This window comes from Pelobates fuscus, chromosome 2 (assembly GCF_036172605.1).
Source record: "Pelobates fuscus isolate aPelFus1 chromosome 2, aPelFus1.pri, whole genome shotgun sequence".
Classification (NCBI taxonomy): Eukaryota; Metazoa; Chordata; class Amphibia; order Anura; family Pelobatidae; genus Pelobates; species Pelobates fuscus.
In genome coordinates this window covers 113,497,992-113,523,336 of record NC_086318.1, presented here as the reverse complement: position 1 = coordinate 113,523,336, position 25,345 = coordinate 113,497,992, and the positions used below count along the sequence as shown (strand labels likewise).

Below are 25,345 nucleotides of genomic sequence, written 5' to 3'. Positions count from 1 at the left end.
TATTCATAATACATTATTTTTCATATATGAATAATTCATGAGAAATTAAAGCCCTTTTTCTCCTGAACAAAATGATATATAATAAGTGTGGGTGCACTTAATATGAAAGAGGAGAATTACGGTTGAACAGACATACAGCGCAAATACCAGTTTTTGTTTTGATCAGAACGTGTACTATTGACTCCGTCATGAAGGGGTTAAGAGAGGTACTTGAGGCACTTACTAGCTTTGGAATAAAAACAGAAGCTCACATTGATACATCAGATTTGAAGTAAATATGTCTCAATAATAATTGATATTATCATATGACTGCTACAAAATATGAATTGGCAATAAAAAAAAATAATAAACAAAATTCAATTGCTACTTGTAAAAAAGCACTGAATAACTCCGTAAACGGCAACACTGGAAATTTACAAGATAATGATTCGAGTGTTTATACAAGGATGTTCTCTGGTTCTAAGTTCACTCCTTAGCACAGCAGACAGCTCTACTGCAGTTCTTCCCTGTGACCTCGGGGCTTTGCACACAGGCAGACTCCTGATTGCTTCCTGATTCTGAGCTATAGCTCCTCCCAGCAGCTCTACATGTAAACTCAATGATTGCAGGGAAGGGCAGAACACAATCAATAAAGGCACAACACACATTTACTTTGTGTCATGTCAGAGGTCTAAATTACCAACCACAATGGAAACCATCAATCCGTCTTACTACCCTGCTTCACGAGCAGCTGGTGTGGCAGAAAACTACATAAACTACAAGCTGGGGAGCCCACACAGGCTGTTTCAAGTGAAGCAGGTGACAGAGGCCATCAAGGAGGTAAGTGAGGGATACAGCACATGGATCTCTTTAACCCTATGCATCCCTGGGACACAGTTACCTTCCCTGAAAGCACTCAAATGGGTGCTTTCACAAACTGAATCGAACTGGCAAAGCAGATGCAAAGTAGTGACTAAGTTTGAGAATTTTTTTCCAGATCGGCTCATTTTGGGTCACTTTTTCCATTCTAGTTGAGTTTGCACAAAACAAAACCCCAAGATTAGTTAAGTATATAACCATGAAAGGGTTAAACGATTTTGTGCCACACGCCTTGCTGTCATCAAGGTAGTTTTTACACACAAAGCCACTGCCCTAAGGTGAACTCAAAACAAAAAGGTTATATCCTGCAAACAAAGATAAATCTGGGTTATTTACTAAAGGTCAAACAGTCAAAATGTGGTGATTTTTTTTTCCAATTTAGCCAATTCGTCCTAACATTTGAAATTCACTTTGAATAATTCTTTAGTGAATAACCCTGGTGTGATGGCACACTAAAAATGGAAAGGCCTGAGAATGAAATGAGGGGAAATATGGGAAATTCTTGGTTTTATTTAGCGTTGGAAAATGGAATATTTTGGGGGGCTGGATATTTCTATATTATTGTCTTGAAAAGTTATTAATGTTTTGCAGCCAGAGCCTACTTGCTCTTCTATTTGCTTAGGATTCCTATTATCAGATTATTTAAAAAAAAAAAAAAAATTTAACGTCTCATCTAAAAACATGTTAATAAAAAAACTTCAAGTTAATTAATACATTGTACTCGCAAAATTACCAGCAGTTAACAAGAGGAGTTGGAATGGTTTGGATGCGGTCCATTGCTGTAGGCTTCTGCAGGTGTGTGCTTGTACGTTGCCAGAATGGAGATTGCTTAATCCGACAATGGCTAGTGAGGGAGTGTGCACACTGGCCACAGTGATAGAGATACAAGAGTTATCAATTTTACATTCTATACAAGTTAATCTTTGCATTTGCTAGCAATGTATCTAGACTGTAAAGATAAGTTAAAACACACTACCACTGCAGTTTTTAACCCCTTAAGGACACATGACATGTGTGACAGGTCATGATTCCCTTTTTTTCCAGAAGTTTGGTCCTTAAGGTTTTAAACATGTTGTAAATGATGTACACGCTTCTGTATTGCAGAGTATTCCAGGTGTTGGAAACAAATATTACCTTTCATTTGTCGTGGCAGATTTCTTAAATGAGGTAAGTGTTTTATCACTATTGTATGTTACACTTAGGATGGTTGACCTTAAGTGGTAACCATTTTATTGTGTCTTCTATATACCTCTATGTGTTTAATTGCACATTCTTATGGACTTTACCAAAGGATGCAAGGCAATCCTGAAGCAGACCCCTTTGCTCACTATGTCTTAGCCAGGGGTAGGCAACATTTCACACTACAGATGAATGTGGACCACACTTCCCATAATACCTTTGCAGCCATAATGCTAGCAAAGCATCAGGGGAGATGTAGTGCACAATATCTGGAGTTCTGAAGGTTGCCTATCCCGGATCTAGGTCTTGCTAGTAAGCTGCAGTTACTGACAAGACCTACGAGAAAACTATATAAGATTGTTATGTCTCTTACACGGAGGCTATGCGCATAGCATTTCGTATAAGGACTGCCCGTGTAGGTGGAATCAGTTTGGAATGCTCAATATAATGACATATGTTATAGCTGTTTATCTCTTCTAATTGTTCAATCACTTGCTAGTGCTACATTTTGTATTTAGATATGCGACCGTTGTATTAAGGTTATTCTTGGCCAAACCAAGCTATTAATTCCCCAGGACTTTGAGCACAATCAGAAAGACTATCGCCTGCCATCTCCCTGCAGCTGTCACAGTGAAAAAACAGTGTTCGCAATGGATAGACTGCAGGGACAGTCTCTTTGCACGAGAACTACGGCATTAAAGTTGTAGTGGTCCTGGTGCTTAGAGTGCACTTGATGTGGAGCTATAACTCTCATGCCAGTGGGCAAAAATATGCTGCAGACTTCTTTGGATCGAAAGCAGAAAACAGATGTATTTAAGTAAGTTACTTTGCTAATATACGGATTACCCAATTTTCTTACTTTGGAGAGATATCTGGTAGTTAGACCAATGTAGGAAAATAACAAATATCCTATCATCCCATTCAATAAAAAAACCTAAAAAAAAACGTGTTTTAAGGTAGTAATAAAGTATCTTTCTTGTGGACATTAAAAAAAATATGTATGATCTATAACAATTTCCACAGCAAATAGTTTTAGTTGTGTGATCGGTCTGTGAAGTAGGAATGTACATTCTAATACAGATTTCAAGCATTATTTCTCCTGTCACTCTAACTATGTCTCCTCAGCAACCGGATATAAAATGCACTGCGGAGGTTCTGTACTATCTGCGTGAGCAGAACAAAGCTCCCAACGTGTCCTTTACATTAGAAAGAGAGATTGGAAACTATGTGCAAGACAAGGATATTGCATTTTACAACAAAATGAAGAACATTTCCCAACCACTGGTTGCACAAGATATCCCAGGTAATTAACAAGAATAGCTGGGTGTAACTTGCATTGTCAAACAATGTCCCAACACTCCTCATTCTGAGTATTTTTATGTTCTGAATATTTCGTCCTAGATAAATTTGGCAATGTGTCGCCAGAGATGGAGCCTGTCCTGCACTTGGCATTGGTTGCTTGTGGTCATGTGAAATGGCAACACTCCACAGAAGACACCTACTACAGGATGTCCATAATTAAAAGCGTGAGACAGCTGGTATGTCCAAAGTGCCCTATGGTGCTAAACTCTGCTAGGCTATGATTATAATCATTAGAATGTTTTCAAAGGAGCAAGGTAATTTAAACACACCTAATGTAACAAAAAACAAAGCCATACTCCAATTTGTCTCCACTATATGGCCCAGAAAGTGTTCGGTTTTTACAGTAAAAGATTTTCCACATTTACTAGGAGTTACGTGGACAAATACAGACTGCAATTTCTAAACTATGATGAACTTTTTACAAAATGAATATCTGACTAAGAACTTGCAACACCAACGTGCTACCTCTCAGGAAATATGATAATTGAGAAATCAACGTGTCTGTATTTTGCGGTTTATATTAAAATTATTAAAGAGACAGCAAGCACATTTAAAAAGACTGCTGTCTGATAACACTACCATTGACTAAAAGAGCTAAGCCTGTATTTATTTTTTGTGAATTCCTTCCCTAAGAGTAAGGGGCTTACTGCAAAAAAAAAAAACCATGAGATACAGCGGGCTAACAACGTAAGTGTAATTGTAAGTCAAAATAGTGGAACTGAAGGTATAGTTACAAATTTTGACCTGAATCTCGCAAGTCTCCATTCAAATCACCACACTGTATTAAATAATGGAAAATGTGAAAAGGAAAGAAAAAGTTTACTGTATCAAAACTGTCAATGTACACATGCCATGGACACTATGAATTTATAGTAGAGAAAGAATAAAGGAGTCGCAACACCAAAAGCAGAGATCAAAGACCTATTTCACCTATGTGGGTCTTTGTCAAGCCTAGGTTGTACAGCTTAAATACCCATCAGATTACAAGTAACACTCTATGGGGGGAGCATACGTTGAACTGAAAAAACATAACTCATGCCATACCAAATAAAAAAAAAAAAGAACACAATAAAATACAAAAGAAAAATAACAGCATATACAAAAGAAATATGTTGGTATTTTCATTTTGTATATTTAAGCTGTACATTGTAGTTTGGAACCTAGGCTTGACAAAGACCCTGAGGTTTGGTCAAAACGTTGCCAGTTTCGGTGGAATAAATCTCTTTGATATTTACTTTTGGTGTTGTGAGGACTATTATTTTTCTAAGGTGTATGAAGTAACTGGAAGGAGACTTTGAAGTTTTGCACACAAACTTTAATCAGTGGAGTGCTGGTCCTCCCAGTTGTTTTCTGCTATGAATTTGTGGACTGTCTCGTTTGCAGTCTTGTGAATGGGGCTATTCATAACTTTTGTTTCAGCAACAGACTGAGCATGAATGCAGCCCATGGTTCAGGCTTCCTCAGACACCAAGCTTCAGTAAATGGCTTGTTTTAATGGTTTAAAAAAAAAAAAATATATATATATATATATATTTTGTATAGGTTTTAACATTATTGTTTGTATTATTTAGAAAAGAGAAGACAACACCCTGGAATTTCACTATATAATGCTAATCCATGAAATGGTTACACAGGTAAATATAAATGTGATCTTTGTTTGATGATCTGTGCCATGAAGTCATTTTAAAAAAAATCCCTCCAGCTAGAGTGCTTTGGCAGCCCTTGAATGATAGTAATACTTAATACACTACAAAGGACGTTTCAAATCTATAAACCTACCTGTATGATAGTTCACGTTAAGTTACACATTCTGATGGGTAATTTAAGCTGGTATATGAGTGGATGAATCCCCTTGCTACACTACTTACATGTACACCATCCCACAATGCAAAGGAAGCATTTGTGGATGCTGTGCACACCATTTAGGCACAAGCAGATACAGCGATTCATATTCTTTTATATAAATTTTACAGGTATTTTAGCCTATCCATTTGCATGCAGTTTAATTACCGTAATGTACAATTCCCCCCCTCTTCTCAGTGCATTTCATATGGTTTATCATATAACATAGTGGTTTTATTGCTTGTAGTCAATATAACAGATACATAACTTCCCACCTACACTGATCAGCCACAACATTAAAAGCACCTGTCAAATATCGTGTAGGTCCCTCTCGTGCTGCCATAACTGTTTTGATGCGTCGAGGTATGGACTCCACAAGACCTCTGAATGTGTCCTGTGGATCTGGAACCAAGACATTAGCAGCAGATCCTTTAAGGGTGGTGCCATGAATAAAATTTGCTGTTTCAGCACATCCCACAGATGCTCAATCCGATTGAGATTTGGGATATTTGGAGGCTAAGGCAACACCTTGAAATCTTGATCATGTTCCACAAACAATTCCTGAACATTTTTTGCACTGTGGCAGGGTGCATTATCCTGCTGAAAGAGGTCACTGTCATCAGAGAACACAAATGCCATGAAGGGTTATACATGGTCTGCAACAATCTCTAGGTAGCTGGTATGTGTCAAAATAACACCCACGTGAATGCCAGGACCCAAGGTTTCCCAGCAGAACATAGCCCAGAGCATAACACTGCCTCTGCCAGCCTGCCTTCTTCACATAGTGCATTCTGCTGCCATGTGTTCCCCAGGTAAACTATGAACATACACCTAATCCAAAAGAAAACGTGATTCATCAGACCCGGCAACCTTCTTCCATTGCCCCAATGGTCCAGTTCGGACACTCACATCCCCTTTGAAGGTGCATTGGCACTCTGACTGGTCTGCGGTTACGCAGTCCCATACACAGCAAACTGTGATGCACTGTGTGTTCTGACATAGTGCATCGCAGTTTGCCAGCATTAAGTGTTTTAGCAATCTGAGCTACAGTAGCTTGTCTGTGTGATCAGACCAGACATGTTAGCCTTTGCTGCCCGCATGCAACATTGAGCCTTTGGGTGTTCATTACCCTGACGCTGCTTCACCTGTTGTCCTTCCTTGCACCAATTTGGTAGGTACTAACCACTGCATACCGACTTGCCGTTTTGGAGATGCTCTGACCCAGTCATCTAGTCAACACTATTTGGCTCTTGTCAAAGTCACTCAGATCTTTTCGCTTGCACATTTTTTTCCTGCTTTTAATACATGAAATTCAAGAACTGACTGTTAATTTGCTGCCTGATATATCCCACCACTGGACAGGTGCTATTGTAACAATATAATCAATGTAATTCACTTCACCCGTCAATGAATTTAATGTTCTGGCTTATCAGTGTATTTTGACTGTTGCAGATGGGTTTCTCTGACTGTACTGAAATTAATGCTTAGTTTTCAGAGAAGCCACAGAGACATAATTTTGTCATGTAACAAATACATTTTCTCCATATTACAGGAAATTATTACCTGGGAAATACATATTTTATGGGACCCCACACAAGGATTAAAAATAGAAAAAGAAGTTATCCTGCCAAAATCAAACCAGTGACATGTTTCATAATGGAGTCAATGAGAAAGAACAGCAAGCATTCCAGAATGAAGAGTTACTTACTGTACTGGTTTGGCGATTGTCTCTCTAAATGCAACTTTAGGTTTTCCCATGACACAGGGACATCCGTATTCCCTCTCCATCCTCTGAAAGAAAGTTAAAAAAATTAAAAATGTACCGTAAATAAACTGGATACTGTTTAAATAAATATCACTGAAATAAGACACTGCCATCAGTGTTTATTTAGGTCTCAAATTACAGCACCATTCACACAAACTGATGATTTCTGATATTGTTTCAAGAAATGGACTTTGGCCTCCCGATGTACAAAATCAAAGCATAGGCCTATCTTCTATATTTATACATCATTTAAAAGAAAACCTCATAATACAATGTACACTGTATGTGCAAAGTGCAGAATCAAATATATGAATAAAAAAATGAAAGTGATCAACTGTCCCATCATCATGCATGATTAACCACATGTGATATGACACACTTAAATCAGATTTTTCACTACAGAGATTTTAGCACAAACTACTATTTGTTGTGCTTTTATTCTCTTACAATTCTGTGCTTTCACATACATTCACAATGCTGGGCCGGATAACATAAAGCCTGATATCTCCTCCTTTGTTGCATGTGTGTATGGCACAATTAAAAGTGTACACGCAAAAGAATCTTAGTGTTTCCAATTTACTGCTAAAACTTTTTTTCTCTACATAAAAACTGGTGTGGCGCTGTCCCAAGTGCCCCTTTGGACAAGCCTCCACCGACCCCAACAATACAATCATAAGGTGTTTCTCTTGTCTTAATTCAACCATAAAGAGTTTACAAGTTTTTTACTTGTTCCATTCCTTACCTGAGCATAGATCTCCAGATGTAACTCTCCCATCCCAGAAACTATGGTTTCTTTACTTTCCACCTCATAATGCACTCTGAATGTTGGGTCCTCTCTTGTGAACCGGCTGATGCCTTTTGAGAATTTGTCCATGTCATTCTAGAAGTAGTAAAGATGAGGTGAGAGGGATACAATGCTTTCCATGCAAATTATTAGGTTAAATTGTTAGGTGCACCAGAACTCCAAATGTTAGGCAAACCAATTTCGAGAACATGGATATTACTTGCCTTGTTGGATGGTTTCATAGCTACTGAAATGACTGGATCAGGAACATGAATGGATTCCTGGAATAAAAAAAAAAAAAAAAAAGTACAGTTATTCACCACAGTGATCATTCAACGTGAATTTCATATTTAAGGTCAAAATAGCCAAATTAGAAACATTCTCTAAGTCAGATGTGTTTTCAGTTTGGTTACCCTGTCAATATTCTCCTTGAATTCTCACTTTAGTAAAAAACACTGTTAGTTTTACATTTGCAGACTTTATTGGATTTGTTCTTCAACATGCTTTTTGTATGTCCCAAGCATTTTGCACAGCCTTCAGGTTTATACCATTTAATTATCAAACACTGTAATCAATGCAGTTAAACCAAGATGTTCAGCTGAATGTAGGCATGGGCAAAACTGTTACTACTCCGCACGATAACATGAGCAAATGTCATGATGTAACAGAGAATCTTAATTGTTTCATTTACATTCTATTCAGAGAGACAACAAGCATTCTGACACTATTGTTTATAGTAATGCAATAAAAGAGAGATTATAGGCAACCAGACCACTTCATCTGCATGTCATGTCAGTGTCTTTTTAAACCTGCAACTGAAAAATTTTTTACATTGGAGAAATAGCATACCTCTAGTGGGGGTCTTTCTGATAATAGAGACAATTTAAAGGGATTCTCTAGTGCCAGAAAAACAAACCAGTTTTCCTGGCACTGTAGAATGCTATAGTGCCCCTCTACCTTCCGCCCCCATCCCTGAAGGTTTTTTTTCCCCCATTGAGAGGCATTTGCAATAGCCTCTCTATGGGGAATCACTGGATTGGCTGAGATCATCTACACTGATGATCTCAGCCAAAGAGGTGGAGTGCAGTTTTCGAGACCAGCGCAGGCTCTAAAGTAGGTAATACTCACCCTTTCCAACCCTCACATGGGGAAGGGCCTGAAAGGTGTACAAACAGGTTTGTATTCCTAATGCTATAATGTTCCTTTAAAAATTATAACGGCTAGAACACAAACAACCGCATGTTCAGGTTGCTGATCAGCAGTGATCCAGCTGTTTCTCCTGCCTAGCATTTTCACCATACAAACAATCAACTGTGTTATGCATTCTTCCTAAAACATGTTTTTTTTCTAAAATACCAAAATAAATGTAATGTTAAAGAGACACTATAGTCACCTGAACAACTTTAGCTTCATGAAACAGTTTTGGTGTATAGAACATGCCCTGCAGCCTCACTGCTCAATCCTCTGCCATTTAGGAGTTAAATCCCTTTGTTTATGAACCCTAGTCACACCTCCCTGCATGTGACTTGCACAGCCTTCCATAAACACTTCCTGTAAAGAGAGCCCTATTTAGGCTTTCTTTATTGCAAGTTCTGTTTAATTAAGATTTTCTTATCCCCTGCTATGTTAATAGCTTGCTAGACCCTGCAAGAGCCCCCTGTATGTGATTAAAGTTCAATTTAGAGACTGAGATACAATTATTTAAGGTAAATTATATCTGTTTAAAAGTGAAACCAGTTTTTTTTTCATGCAGGCTCTGTCAATCATAGCCAGGGGAGGTTTGGCTAGGGCTGCATAAACAGAAACAAAGTGATTTAACTCCTAAATGAAAGTGAATTGAGCAGTGAAATTGCAGGGGAATGATCTATACACTAAAACTGCTTTATTTAGCTAAAGTAATTTAGGTGACTATAGTGTTCCTTTAAATAATGAAATGCACTGGGAGATTAGTGCCAAAAACGTACTAACTTCCCTTGTTTGTCCTCTTTAAAATGATCCTGTCATACTGGATTCAAGTTTAATATCTCCTAAGGCTGTATATAAATTATTTATCAAAAAGATGCATGCTATATTTGCACTAAGATGTTCTTCTATCATCTAATTCCTGCCATTCTCTGTTACAACTGACCCTTTTTGGGGATACTTCCCCAATCACAAAAATACTCAGAGTGATGCTGACTTCACTACCAACAAATTAGAGTGCCCTATACTCCCCCTGGATGGGTAGCAAGGAGCATGATAACAGTCTGTAGTATGGTTTCCTGATCTCTCTGTCATTCAATACACAGTTTAGACATCGCATGTATTGATGCCATTAGCACAGAGAGGTCTATGTGAAGGATTGATTGATTTGTGGGGAAATGTCACATTTAAAATATATAAAATCGTTACAATTTATGCATTTAGAAGATTGATTAAAGTAAAAACACACATGTATAACTGTATTAAATGGAATAATGAAGGTCTCGGGATGTTCACAATTGCATTAAATTCCCTCAGATAAATAAAAAAAAGTACAATTCCCTTGTGTGATTATATTGCGACATGCTCTTCTTTTCCATACAGTTTTTGTATGTATTAGCCACTTTCTCACCATGGAAATGTTGTCATTGGACTTGCTTGCAAAGGTGTCTCCACTAGCACAGTCAATTCCAAACAATGCACAGATGTCACCTGCGTAAACTTCATCCACATCCTATGAATAGTTAAGAAAACACCCAAATTGAAAAGAAAAAAAAACAAGTACTGTAATGGACAATCAAGTTCAAGCACAGGAATAGTCAATACAAATCCGTGGCCTGATTATGTAACACTAATCTATATTCATGCATTGTTAAACAACCTTTTGGAAAGACTCAAATAATTAAATGTTTCAATTAACTTTTTGCAATATACATATTCAGATTTTGCTTTCTACTATGAAGGATATGTGCTGCAACAAAAAGCAGCAGGAAACAAAGGAACCACTGACAAGCCATCAGAATAATTGAACAAAGAATCTATTCTATAGTGCCCCAAAAATCTAAACAAAACTATTTTAAGAGACTTGCTACTCATATCTTACCTTTGGAGAGCAACACGTTATACTGAAGCTTAAAGTAGCCATCTATGCTAGACAAGCACTAAACAGTATTATGGTGCTCGTAGAATGTGTGTGCCCACCTCATTTGAGTCTTTAGAATGCTATCCTTGGCATTACCAAACTACCTCTCAGACTGTTGGGCCTGCCACCAATTTTAATTAGTGTAACAGGATCCAGCATTCCTGTGTGTCTAATTAAGCACTAGATCTACTTCCAAGAACATATGAAAAACATTCTAATAGCAAAAATTATGTGCATGTATTGATGTAAGAACTTCTAATATAATGACATGTTTACACTTTTAGAAGCAATCCCGCTTATTTCTTGCTTTGGTTGTATGGTATTGAAGGCTGAGCGACCTCTTCAGAAGCTACCTCCTCTTTTAGTAGGGGTGTTTTGTTCGTCTGTTGTTTCATCCCATAATTTTAATCAATTTAGAACTGGGTCCTCTAATGTTTTGTTGCCACACTTGAATTTGTTATGAGGCAGAATGCTCCAGTTTAGGACAGATCCTTGGACAGTCTAATAAGGTTGTATGTACAATTGCAGCTCAAACTGCGATATCTTTAAAATCAAAGTAGTTGCTTGGAGAATGTTTGTTTCCATTACCAAATTTACATTTAAATGTAAGATTAAATCAAGAATGCTGTACCTCCATCAAATCTGCATGTAGACGCACCAGTCGCTGTACCCTCACTTTCTTGCCTGTCCTTGTATTGAATATGTATTCACCTTTTTTCAGCATTCCCTGGTACACTCTGACATAAGTGAGTTGACCAAAACGACCAGCCTGCAATACACCACAAGGTAAATTCAGCAAACACTGGTAACGTGGCATTTTGAGTTAGCCAGAATATAATTACATTTTTCTACTTCTAATCCTGGTATAGAATGGAGATCTTCAGCTTTGCAAATAAAGGTTTCAGCACATTCTGGCTGTGCACAGCTGTAGACTTTACAAAACCTCTACTATTCAAAGAATAAAAGTGGCTTAGGAGTAATATTAAAAATAAATATTTGTGAAAAGAGATTGTAGTCTTAACACCAATATCTATAATGCATTATAGACAAGTTCATTAAAATGATGTATAGAAGTCAACCTTTGACTAAACCTCGTGACAGATTTTTGGATTTTTTTTCTAGTTAGGTCCACTGAAACCAGAAAAAGTACCACATTTAACTACGTATATGAATTAGTGGACATGGTTTTGCAATATTTTAGAAACAGAGCCACGTAGGCACTGAGCTCACCTTCCCTTTAACTCCCCATTAAACCTGCAAGAACCACTGCAGATATTTAGTGCCACAGGCAAAAAGACAGATACCTAAAACTTACCTCCAGTTTAAAAGCCAGGCCAACGAAAGGCTGAGTGTCATCTCGGAGAGAACTCATTAAGATCTTAGATTTCTCTTCTGTGCTCCTAAAACAAGAAAATAAAGCTATATAGAGCAGGTGCATGGAAAATATAAACATTCAATATATTAGAGTAACCTGTAGTTTTTGCTCTCCATCATACATGCAGCAGTTCAGATCCAAAACACAGAAAGGGTTATTCATGAAAGTGGGCTTTGCAGAGAATTCAAAGTGAATATGCTTTGTGTTAGTCTAATCTTTGAAATTCTTTTTGGATTCTCCACAATTCTCCCTTTAGTGGGAGCTGTTTCTATTAGAAGCTCATATCACTGCTCTGTTAATTGCCTGCTAGTGCAAAGCAAGCTCCTGTGTGAAGAAATAAGAATTCTTACTCTGAGAAGCACATTTTTGGGGCCTCTTCCAGCACAATATGTATATATAATTTTTTCAATATCTTAATTTTTATTAATAGTTTCATAGAAGTCAAAGTAAAGGGGGGTACAGAAAATAAAAGGGGGAGGGGGATAAACACATTTTGTAGAGCTATATCAGGCATTGCAGGTCATACATTCAGTACAATTGTGCATTGGATATACAACATGGGTTGGGTGTATATTGTGAGTTAGACATATGCTATGATGTGCACTAGGATTGATTAACAACAACAAATGATGATTTATATTAGCATGTAGTAGCCTGTTACAACAAGGTATTATTCATTGGCCAATTGAGTGATCGGTAGTCAGATTTCCGATGCTATGCAAATAAAACCCTATGTTGTGTCTGGGTTGGTCACCTTTTCATGTTGTTATCGATGAGGCCTACTGCTCCAACTATTGCACCTTGAAATCATCTGTCCTCCTTGTTTCCCTACCTGCCTTTGTAACTCTGATCAGCTCTAGAGGGTTGTTGGTGGTTTGGGGGGTGGGGATATTTAGGTCCCTCTCCCAGAGGCTCATATATGAGGGTAGTTCCTCATCTTCTAGGTTCATGAGGGAAGTGTAGCAGAAAGACAGGGCTTTGATACTCTTTAGTTTCCCTTGGCAACAATATGTATATTAATATAATTTGCAAAAGATGCCATATTGAATTATTCAATATTTTTTGTAGGTTTTTACCAATACCTATTTTCATATAATTTTTATAGCTCCTAAATGTGCTCATTATGGCATTTGATTGGATGCTGCCCACATTAACAAGTGCTGGGCAAAAAATGGGGCAGATCAGCTTAGCTGCAGAAGTATTAAATACACACTTTTGATTTTAACTGCCTTTTGCAAGTATCCTACAAATATTCTTAAAACCCAGACATTCCTCTTTCTTTTGAGTTTTTATTTATTTAAATTGCGAAGAACCATTTTATAATCGACTAAAGGTGCATAGGTTGAATAAATATAACATGACATTTTAATGAGTGTAACACTGAACCTATACATTTCCCTACACACAGTTTGCTACAAACAGTATGGATGTGATTTTATGTTTAATGTGAAATTTACAGCTATTCATTTTGGAAGCATGTGCATAAGAGACACCTGGAGGAAAAAGTCAAGTAAACAGTTACGCTTTATCTGTACTTGAGCTGGCAGTTTCACGGGTACAACAAATTACATTTTATTAGTTGCCTAAAACGGGCCTGTTCATCTAACATTATGACACTTTAACAAGGCTGTTTTTAAAAAGGAATGTGACATATATATGGTGATTGGTCTCCATCTGGTGGTCATATCTAAAATTAAATCACTGCTTCTAATGGAGCCTGTCACATAACACTATCAGTTTATAGAATGTCAGCAAATTATTAGGGCTCATTTCCTAAACTATAACTCCCACAATGCTGAGTAAACATAATAAGAGTTGTAGTACAGCACAGCTGGAAGGGATGGGTAAGTTGCATAGCTGATATCTAAGCGCTGGTATAGATTTGCAAACAAAAGAAAAACATTTAAACAAAACACTAAGTCAGTAAATTACTTTGTTATTTACCTCACTTTGATAACCAGGACCACAAATGTACACTTTGCACTTATAGCGCTAGGAATGTAAATATTAAGGCCCCTGGCCTCTACCTGCATGAAGTAAAAATCTAAGGTATTTTACTTACTTGCCCCCTTAGCTGGAATGATAGAGATTAAGCCATAGGAAAGCATTAGGAGGCTAGAGCGCATTGGGTGGCCGTGCTGCACCAATCAGATGGTCTCGATGAGACCATCTGTTTGAAATAGAGTTTTACTCTGCTATTTCAGTGGAAGTGCCTAAAGTAATGGCATTTAAATCTTGCAATAAAACCATTGCCATTTTGCAGAATGGCAATGTTTTCACCTGCATGGTTAAAACGGGATAGGGACAAACATGGCACCCAGACCATTTAATTGAGATAAAGTGGTCTGGGTGCCTATAGGTATTTAAGTTCATTTAAGTTCTCTGATGGCCAATATCAGCAGGTCAGATGTTCCTGAATTAATTCTATTTCTCTTGAAACTCAATCACAGTGTCAGCCTGGCAATGTCTTATGGTAAGCATAGTTTACCAATATCTAGGTTGCCTACGCTAGCTACCACTGCCCTAGTTGTATGTTTATGCATCCCACTCCCACTCGCAGTGTAACCAACATATGAGAGAGAATCCTTATGCTAAATGTATCCATATGCTTACTCTTGATTGAGAATAGCAAAGTTTTGTACTTCAGATGGGTTTGGCAGATAGTCTAGGACAGCATCTAGAAGTGGCTGTACACCCTTATTCTTCAATGCACTTCCCACTAAGACAGGTGTAAACAATCTCTTCAGCGTAGCTCGCCGGATAGCTTGCTGTAGAAAACACAGTCTACATTATATCACAATGGTTAATGGGGAAAGAGATTCAAAGAAAACATGAGACAAGCAACATGGTGTCGATCTCTACAGAAGCTACATAAAGAACAACAATAAAGCCACACAACCAATGCATAATGCACCAAAATATATCAATATTTGTGTTTCTAAAATGCATTTCTGTGGCTGTAAAATACAAAACATACATAATGAATAGATCACTACAACAAATGATTTGTAGATAAAACTATAAAAATCTAAAGTTTGAAAGATGTAATGTGAAGGAGCTAGAACTATGACAGATTTTAGGACTATTTCTGGAAAACACTGAAGGGTTTATTACCACCACATAGTGATGAAAACATCTCCCATTTTGCATTGTTTGTGATTAATCAATCACTGGCCAAATGTCTATTAATGAACTCATCTATTAATTAATTCTATTATTAATTCATTCATCTAAGGCCTCTACATCAAATGCGAATTCCCTTGGGAGCAAGTCATCTATTGACCACTTTTATTTTGGTTTGCCTGTATTGTTTTCATCAACAATGTATACAATAAAATCTGTTGGCATACACCCCAGGTAGGCAACTTTTAGCGCTCCCGATGTTTTAGACTACATCTCCCATAATGCTCTTACAGCCATAATGCAGGCAAAGGATCATGGGAGGTGTAGTACACAACATCTGGAGTGCCAAAAGGTGTCTACACATTCAAATCTCAAAAAGGTATGAAATATAATAAAAGGTTCACTGCTGCATTGCAAACAAAGAAAGACTCACTCACATGTCTCACTACAGATCAGAGCAGTGGATCTTTATATGGATTATGCCCGTGTACCATAACTGGACACAAAAAAAAAAATATAATAATACTAAAGATGTGAACAGATCAAACCCTCCCAGCTGTCCTCACCTTGATTTCCAAATTAGTAGGGATTTTCTCTTCCAAAAACATCTCACCTAGGTGATCATCAGAATTAGCTACGCTTTCAATCAGCTCTTGACGTCTATCGGCTGCCTCTGCCCTAAAGTCGGCTGGGATATCGTCATATCTCACAGATTGTCTGAAAGTACAGGAGTTGCAATAAGACATGGAATGATGGAGCATGCATATTGCAGACAGGATATGAAACTTTGACAAAACCTGTAAAGAAATCTTACCCGTATTCTCCATCAAAGAATATAGCTCGCTCCTCCACAAGGTCAATGATTCCTTTAAGATTACTCTCTATTCCAATAGGAATCTGAACAAAGGCTGCATTATGATTTAACTTGGATCTGGCACAAAAACAAAATGTAACATACATAGACATTAGAAAGCAGGTTAGTTTAGTAAAATGTTGCATAATAAAATTAAAGGGACATGCATCACTTGACAATAATATTTGTAAATCAGAAAATACTTTTAAATAAATATACAAACTAAAATAAAGCAAGAAAGACTTTGAAAAGTATGTAAAAAACATTGATTAACTTACTATAAAATTAGACATTTGTTGGGTATGCCTCTCAACTAGGGGAAAGTCTTCAGCACCCTCACCTTTACCCAGCCATCTGAGTTTCAAACCAGTCCACTAATGACACAAAGAGGGCATCAATGTGCAACAGCAGGAGATAGAAACCCAAAATTGGAGCCTGCACTGCATTAATCTCACTGATCAGACTCCCTGTTCTTCTCCCCCTGTCAGATGTTGCAAGTTAAAGAGATCTTCCAACTGTGCATGTGTATACCTGCCAGGCATGCTCAATGCAGACTGGTCTGTTCGAAAAACAATGATGATTGATGGTCATTATATTAACCTATTGCTCATATGTAAGATTTGTTCTTTATGTACAAGACATCCCTCTCCTCGCAACATACTAGATGCTATTGTCAACAAAGGAACAGAATGGATTAAATATAGAACTAACCTTATCTGCTGTACTGCTTTGTTAGGGTTAGAGCCGGATCGGTCCAACTTGTTGATAAAGGTTAAGAATGGTACACCATATCTCTTCATTTGTCTGTTCACAGTCATTGTCTGGCACTGAACACCTCCAACTGCACAAAGGACAAGCACTGCACCATCAAGAACCCTTAGTGCTCTCTCCACTTCAATTGTGAAGTCTACATGACCTGATGGTTGAAATAAAGATGACATTAGAAGACTACATTGCAAATACCACATCTGTACAGCGGCATCATCCCTAGAATGTATGAACATTGAGACGGGAATGGCCTGCAATATGGTATGGTAAAGTGTGGATTCCTTTTCTAGAATACAAAATAAAATATAAATGCAGAGTGTATTCAAGAATTTAAATCCTGCCATACTTTACTGTACCTGGTGTATCAATGATGTTGATGTTAGTGTCTCTCCACATTGTGAAAGTGGCAGCTGACTGGATTGTGATGCCTCTCTGACGCTCTAACTCCATTGAATCCATGACAGCGCCAACACCATCCTTACCTTTCACCTAAACCAAAATATAGAGAATCACCAACAGATTAGAAAATACATCTTAAACAGCTTGATACTCAAGCTTCATGAAAAGTAGTAAATCCCCAACCTGCAGTTTCACCGGATGAGTGTAACTGTTCAATAAACCGATAGTGTCCATAATGGACCATGTCTGTTATTGTTATATACACAGTTTTTGCAACCAGTGTAACTATTTTATGTCATTTGAGCTAACTCATAGTCCCCACCATACCTCATGCATCTGGGCTATTCTACCAGTGTAGTAAAGAATACGCTCTGTAAGAGTGGTTTTGCCAGAGTCGATGTGAGCAGAAATACCAATATTCCGTATCCTTTCATTTGGGACGATACCAGAGGAACAATGTCTGGAGAGATTCAACGTCTGCAGAACAAAACAAAGCAGAAAGAAATGTTTGACATGGGTTTAATTTTGAAAACAGAATTTTCTTATATAAACTAAGAAATATATCTTAATTATATAGTAAAATTGTAAACCATTATCCCAAAATTTGGATTAAAAAAAACTGCCTGTGCCCTATATTCCAAATGTGTGTATATTTTATATATATATATATATATATATATATATATAAATATATATATATATATACACATACACACACACACACACGTAACGCAAGATGAAGCGGTACCTGGGAGATTCTTGCACGGCTATTCGCTAAAGTGAGAATTCAAGGTGAACTTAAACTTAAGGTCATAATAGCCAATTTTAAAATACATTCTACTCTTGACCTTAAAGCAACTCGCACGCTTTGATTTTATGCCCCCTATTCCTCTACTCCTAACTGTCCACAATTCATGATAATGTTCTTGCAGATCACCTCTTTACCTACACCGGATCCTTTTTCACTTCCATCTTCAAACTAGTGGTAAGGCCACCGCCTTCTTCTGTCCCGAGTATGCAACAGGATCCTAATTCCATGCATGCTCTTTGTAAAGCAGTGCTCTGTATTAAAAGGATACCCCAGGCACCCAGACCACTTCTTCCCATTGGAGTGGTCTGGGTGCCAACTCCCACTACCCTTAAACCTGCAAGTGTAATTATTGCAGTTTTCATAAACTGCAATATTTACCTTGCAGGGTTAAGTCCTCCTCTAGTGGACCTCCTGTCTATGTGGCATGCTATGTGAGGACCTCCAGCGTCGCCAAAGTTGTATTCCTAACACTATAGTGCTCTTTGCCACCCCTATCCCCTTGGAAGCTAAAAGCAGCCTCCTCCAACGTTATATGATTGCGTGAGGGAAGAGGGGGGCGGGGAGGTGCAATGCACATGAGGCACTCCCTATAGGAAAGCATTGCTTCAATGCTTTCCTAGGGGGATTTCATGAACACCGGAAGTTCTCAGAGTACCTAGAGTCCGCTAGCGTCCATGAAAAGTCTCTAGCGGCTGTCTTATTTACAGTCACTGGAGAAAGTCTTAGTCCTGGAAGGTAATTATTTTTGAATTGCAGGACTAAGTGGGACTGGAACACTGCACCATTATCTGGGTGACAATGTCTGGCATAGGAAAATACATAAGACAAAGTAGTCTCTATGTTATGTTTTAAAATAACAATTTATCAAAAATTTCCAGGTTGGGAAAGAGGAAAGATTTGAGTAAGATAAGTACAAGGTGACAGCGCCACTTTAAGTTTGAAATTGACCTTAAATTCCCATTTTTAGTAAATAGCCATGTTAGTCTGCACCTTTCCTACACTCTTTCCAAGATGCCATAAGTGTAATAGCAAGTGAGAGTTTATTTGAACCTGATACCATACTGTGCCAGAGCAGATACGCCATTCATACAAATGGAATTAGAAAATAAACAGATTAAACTACTTTGGGTGGGGGGGAAAAAACAAAAAAACGCGGAGGATGGAGGCGGAGCCGACGCTCGAGCTAAACAGAAGCCATTCCTGATCGCTCCTCGCTTACCTTGCAAACTGTACCCTAGAATCGCTACACAGACCCGCCAAAACTCAAAAAAATTGTGGCATCGCTGCGTCTACTGATGCCCTTCACATTCGCCCCAAGGCAAACCAGGACAAAACGCAAAGTCGGGGCCTCGCACGCTGCACAGACACGAGGCCTGGAAACACTCCTAGACGGCCTCCTGGCAGCACACAACATAGGTGAACCGGAGCCCACACTGCTAACACCGCAACCACACAACCTCCATACAGGGCGCAGATTACAAAAAACCCGACAGGGACATCTGAGCCATGCTCCAAGGGCCAGCGGCACCTAAAACCCTGCTGAAGGAGACCCCACAGCCTGAAATGCCACGGAGCTCTGAACGGGACACACCACCTCCACACCTACAGGAACACCCGACGAGCCTCCACCTCACTGACAGCTTGGCCCCGACGACCAAAGGGGATCTCAAGGTGCTCCTCTCTGACCTGCATGAGATGATGGCTGCGGACCGAGCGATTCTTCAAAAAGAAATACAGGCCAATACAGACCACATCAAGGCTGCAGAGGGCGACCTCCAAAGCACCAAAACCGCAGTGTCCAACTTTAACGGCGCGGTACAGCAGATACACCCCCAGCAGTGCAACCTTTCACAATGGGTGACCAACCTAGAAGATCAACAACACCGCAACAATATTGAGATTAGGGGCGTCCCAGTCGGGATAACAGCAGAGAAGCTGCTCCATTATACCCGGAGGCTGCTAGCCACTATCCTACCACCCGCGGTGAACAAGAGACTCACCCTAGAAGGGACATACCGCATTCCAGGCTCAGGAACCACCACCGCACCACGGGATGTTTTAATTCGCTGCACCTCAGCCAACGACAAGGCCCACATCATGGCGGCGATCCGAGGAAAGACGCCCATACGGTTTGAGGACTCACAGCTACACTTTTTCCAAGACCTCTCCAAGGCAACTCTTCAGTGGCGCAAATCACTGGGGGCAGTAACCACCCACCTTCGGTCCTCGGGGCTGCAATAGCGCAGGGGTCCAGCGGGCACCCTAGTGACGAAACGCAATGGAGCTATACATACCCTCCGCACGCCTGATGACACTACAGCATTTCTGGAGGCGATAGGACTGCCATTACCTGCTACAGGAACTCCCGCTGATGGCCCTGACAAATCCTGGGATCTAAATAATATAGAGTCTTTCGTCCCCAGAGGCCCTAATATGCAAGAGACTTGACTACCCACAGCCCACACAGGACTCACACCGCCAAGTTGGCCCAAAGAACGTGGCTCTGCGCGGAAGTTGGAAGAAGACCCATTGTTATGCCTTCATCTCATGTTTTGTTTTTCTTTTATTCTTTATTTTTCAGTGCAAGTTTAATGATACAAACATTGTATGGATATGCCACAACAGCAATTGCATGAGGTATAGCAGTAGTCTAAACATCCTGCAGTTGGAGCTAAGGTGATCAGTGCACTTTTTTTTACGTAGGACTGGGCAGTTGTAACGAGTTGGTCGCCCATGCCAGTGAGGATTGTGATAGCTAATATTTTTGGTAGATTTCACCAATGTTGTTATGGCACTGGTACAGGAGTTGCACTGGTAAGCCTCCTGTTCCTTTTTGGCCATGTGGTGTGTACAGAGTTGGATATTAGAATAAGGGCTAGGGGTTTGAGTGTCGTCTAAGTGTGGTGGATTCGGATTTCAGAGTATGGGTCTCTGTGTCGTCGTGGGGCTGAGCTCGTTGAGGCTGTGGAGGGAGACTGTGATTCGAGTAGGTTAAATCACACTGGTGAGTATGTGCTCCATCAATTGCTATGCCCCTTGACCCCGAGGCATTGGGGGGGTGAGCGGTCAGTGTGTTGGGTTTTGCAGCATGCTGCTTATGTCCTGGTGTGGCGTGGAAGCGCTTGTGGCTGGTTTGTGGGACCTCCGTCCCATTTCTTCCGATGTGTGGAAGTCTGCCTCTGTGAGCTGCGAGCTCCGTTCAAGCCACGCTGTCAGCTCCCTGGTGAAGTACGGGTCGCGTGTGCTGTAGGCCCCCAGTTCCTTGGTGCGGCTTTTCGTACCCGACTTTTGAAAAAAAGGTATCTGCGGGTTCAGCAGGTTGTGCTTGTCGTTTGTTGTAGTCGATGGGCTGTGGGTGTGCAGTTATTTCATATTTTTGGCGGTGGCCGTGCGGAGCTCTTGCAAATGGCGACTGCTTTGTTGCGTTGTTGGCTCCACCCCCCCTTCATCTATTTTAACCTGTTAAGCCTTAATGTTACGTTTATGTTATTTTTTACTTAGTGATGCAGAAGTTTACCAGCAAAAAAAACTCACAAACAGGAGCACTGACTGGCACAGGGCACAGCTCATATATAGGAACACTACCAAACCAACACACCTTACTTGGTAGGACATCACTCTCCCCCCTCCACCCCCCCAGCCCTCCCTACCTACCCCAACACCCCTAAGGCCAGGGGCACGACTCAAAGAGGGGCAGACAAGCCTGGCACCGAACCCACCTAAAGACCACAACTTTAGGACCCGCTACGCCTCACCCTACAATCCATGGCCATAACATGGCACCTAGTTACTGTAAAGCACTAACGAGTACGCACGATGTAACCTAAAGCTACGCTCATCAGCGGTCTCCCACACTACACTACACATAGCATACCCATACCTCACTCTGGGCTCCCAGACAGAACAACAAACCTTCAACGCAATACTCCACCTAGCCTAGAGAGACAAAAGCGACGCAGACGTGCAGACCAGCTGGCGTGACCACTGTTATAACTGTGACAAAACAATGTATAATATTCTCGTTTCATGCTGACAAGTGTTTCTCTCAAGTACAAATGCACTCCAAAAATAAAGAATTACAAAAAAATATATATCTTTATTACCCTCAAAGTGACAGTCTCATACTTACTCTTCCAGAGATTCAAGTAGAATTTTGCCCAGGTGCGGCATCAGCCGCATGGAGCTACTAAGCTTTTATTTGTATTATTATAGACTGTAAATGCTGCATGACACTCTTCTGGTATTTTTTTATACTGACATTTTCAATACATCATTCAGCATAACATTTTTTTATGTATACTGATTTTGTAGAGTGCTGGCTTACTACAGCATATCTACCAAACCCTATGGACAGGCCTCTTACATGAAATTTGGACATAAATTTAACTGCAATGTCAAGCAGCTGTATATATCACATCAGCCATCGCATTATAATGGGGTGAAACAAAATGCTACATCATTCCAACTACATTACTGCAACACTTACAAACCCAACAGTTTACACTGTATGGTACCCCATAACCTGGACCCAGTAATGTCTTAATGTCTTGTACCCCATACCCTGAACCCATGGCAGTCATGTCTTAATGTCTTGTACCCCATACACTGGACCCATGGCAGTCATGTCTTAATGTCTTGTACCCCATACACTGGACCCATGGCAGTCATGTCTTAATGTCTTGTACCCCATACCCTGGACCCATGGCAGTCATGTCTTAATGTCTGGCACCCCATAACTCAGACCCATGGCAGTCATGTCTTAATGTCTGGTACCCCATACCCTGGACCCATGGAAGTCATGTCTTAATGTCTGGCACCCCATAACTCAGACCAATGGCAGTCATGTCTTAATGCCTGGTACCCCATAACTCAGACCCATGGCAGTCATGTCTTAAAGCCTGGTACCCCATAACTCAGACCCATGGCAGTCATGTCTTAAAGCCTGGTACCCCATAACTCAGACCCATGGCAGTCATGTCTTAAAGCCTGGTACCCCATAACTCAGACCCATGGCAGTCATGTCTTAAAGCCTGGTACCCCATAACTCAGACCCATGGCAGTCATGTCTTAATGCCTGGTACCCCATAACTCAGACCCATGGCAGTCATGTCTTAATGCCTGGTACCCCATAACTCAGACCCATGGCAGTCATGTCTTAATGCCTGGTACCCCATAACTCAGACCCATGGCAGTCATGTCTTAATGCCTGGTACCCCATAACTCAGACCCATGGCAGTCATGTCTTAATGCCTGGTACCCCATAACTCAGACCCATGGCAGTCATGTCTTAATGCCTGGTACCCCATAACTCAGACCCATGGCAGTCATGTCTTAATGCCTGGTACCCCATAACTCAGACCCATGGCAGTCATGTCTTAATGCCTGGTACCCCATAACTCAGACCCATGGCAGTCATGTCTTAATGCCTGGTACCCCATAACTCAGACCCATGGCAGTCATGTCTTAATGCCTGGTACCCCATAACTCAGACCCATGGCAGTCATGTCTTAATGCCTGGTACCCCATAACTCAGACCCATGGCAGTCATGTCTTAATGCCTGGTACCCCATAACTCAGACCCATGGCAGTCATGTCTTAATGCCTGGTACCCCATAACTCAGACCCATGGCAGTCATGTCTTAATGCCTGGTACCCCATAACTCAGACCCATGGTAGTCATGTCTTAATGCCTGGTACCCCATAACTCAGACCCATGGCAGTCATGTCTTAATGCCTGGTACCCCATAACTCAGACCCATGGCAGTCATGTCTTAATGCCTGGTACCCCATAACTCAGACCCATGGCAGTCATGTCTTAATGTCTGGCACCCCATACCCTGGACCCATGGCAGTCATGTCTTAATGCCTGGTACCCCATAACTCAGACCCATGGCAGTCATGTCTTAATGCCTGGTACCCCATACCCTGGACCCATGGCAATCATGTCTTAATGCCTGGTACCCCATAACTCAGACCCATGGCAGTCATGTCTTAATGCCTGGCACCCCATACCCTGGACCCATGGCAGTCATGTCTTAATGCCTGGTACCCCATAACTCAGACCCATGGCAGTCATGTCTTAATGCCTGGTACCCCATAACTCAGACCCATGGCAGTCATGTCTTAATGTCTGGCACCCCATACCCTGGACCCATGGCAGTCATGTCTTAATGTGTGGCACCCCATAACTCAGACCCATGGCAGTCATGTCTTAATGCCTGGTACCCCATACCCTGGACACAGGCGGTAATGACCCTTCACTGAGTTTGTTTTATCCCAGTCACTGGGTAGAGGTATACACTGGGTGCCTGCACCATATTCCTTCCTCACCTGCCTCCCCCAGCAGAACCCGGCCTGGCGGAAGGGCCGGTGACCCAGAACACAGGCTGCTTTCAGGAGCCGCATAGTGACCAGGATGCCTTTCAAAGTCACGCCGATCTCCCAGCGCTGCAGAGAAGCACTTCCGGGTCACTGATGCCGGCTTCTGTCGGAAGCGGAATATGCCCGAGTAAGCAAGACCCTCTGCTCTCGGCAATTTGCGTGAGCCCGCCCCTTCCCAGCCGGGAGACCAATAAAGATACGGAGCTCGGATTAGAAGGACAGTCTGACTCTATCTCTACGCCTGATTGGTGTTTGAAAATAATAGGAGGCGGGGCTAGAATAGTGGGCGGGTTCACGGAAACAGCCGAGAGACGAGCATAAGCAATGCTGTGTGACCGCTGATACTGTTACCAGGATACAGAGTGAGAGCAACTCAGCACATCCTGGGGTTTAACTCCAATAGGAATCACCAATATGGTTCCAATATGGTTAAAGGGACACTATAGTCAGCAAAACTACTTTTGCTTAAAGGGACACTCTAGGCAAAAAACAAACACTTAACCCCTTAAGGAGCGCTGAAGGTTCAGGACCGTCATCGGAAAAATCCCCTTGAGTACCGTCATACCGGTATTATTTACTTACTCTATCACCGCTGTTGCCCCGGCGGCGATGTTGCCCCAATAGGCATAAGTGAATCTGCCTGCAGGGAGACTGCCTGAACTGACACGCAGTCTCCCTGCATCTGTAAAAAAACAAATAAAAAATGTTAATAAATAAAAAATATAATTATTTATGTGTATAT

The 25,345-nt window shown here is 40.6% G+C and overlaps 2 protein-coding genes across 2 annotated transcripts in view; one reads left to right on the top strand and one right to left on the bottom strand.

The window, feature by feature from the left end:
- Positions 1 to 24,688, bottom strand: part of GFM1 (G elongation factor mitochondrial 1) — a 36,618-nt gene extending 11,930 nt beyond the window's left edge. The window contains exons 1-13 of the mRNA XM_063442581.1: positions 24,553 to 24,688; positions 17,739 to 17,888; positions 17,369 to 17,501; positions 16,956 to 17,160; positions 16,206 to 16,322; positions 15,958 to 16,108; positions 14,882 to 15,036; positions 12,209 to 12,293; positions 11,525 to 11,662; positions 10,384 to 10,485; positions 8,015 to 8,071; positions 7,749 to 7,886; positions 6,950 to 7,032 (exon numbers count right to left, since the gene is read on the bottom strand). Coding sequence (XP_063298651.1) covers positions 6,950 to 7,032; positions 7,749 to 7,886; positions 8,015 to 8,071; positions 10,384 to 10,485; positions 11,525 to 11,662; positions 12,209 to 12,293; positions 14,882 to 15,036; positions 15,958 to 16,108; positions 16,206 to 16,322; positions 16,956 to 17,160; positions 17,369 to 17,501; positions 17,739 to 17,888; positions 24,553 to 24,627 — 1,589 coding nt within the window. The 5' untranslated portion in view covers positions 24,628 to 24,688. The remainder of the gene's footprint in view (positions 1 to 6,949; positions 7,033 to 7,748; positions 7,887 to 8,014; positions 8,072 to 10,383; positions 10,486 to 11,524; positions 11,663 to 12,208; positions 12,294 to 14,881; positions 15,037 to 15,957; positions 16,109 to 16,205; positions 16,323 to 16,955; positions 17,161 to 17,368; positions 17,502 to 17,738; positions 17,889 to 24,552) is intronic.
- Positions 564 to 7,336, top strand: LXN (latexin). Its single transcript, XM_063442582.1, has 6 exons — positions 564 to 819; positions 1,963 to 2,025; positions 3,163 to 3,340; positions 3,439 to 3,575; positions 4,971 to 5,033; positions 6,794 to 7,336. The coding sequence occupies exons 1-6, from the start codon at positions 688 to 690 to the stop codon at positions 6,884 to 6,886; spliced, it is 666 nt and encodes a 221-aa protein (XP_063298652.1). The 5' UTR covers positions 564 to 687; the 3' UTR covers positions 6,887 to 7,336.
- Positions 24,689 to 25,345: the final 657 nt, after the last annotated feature.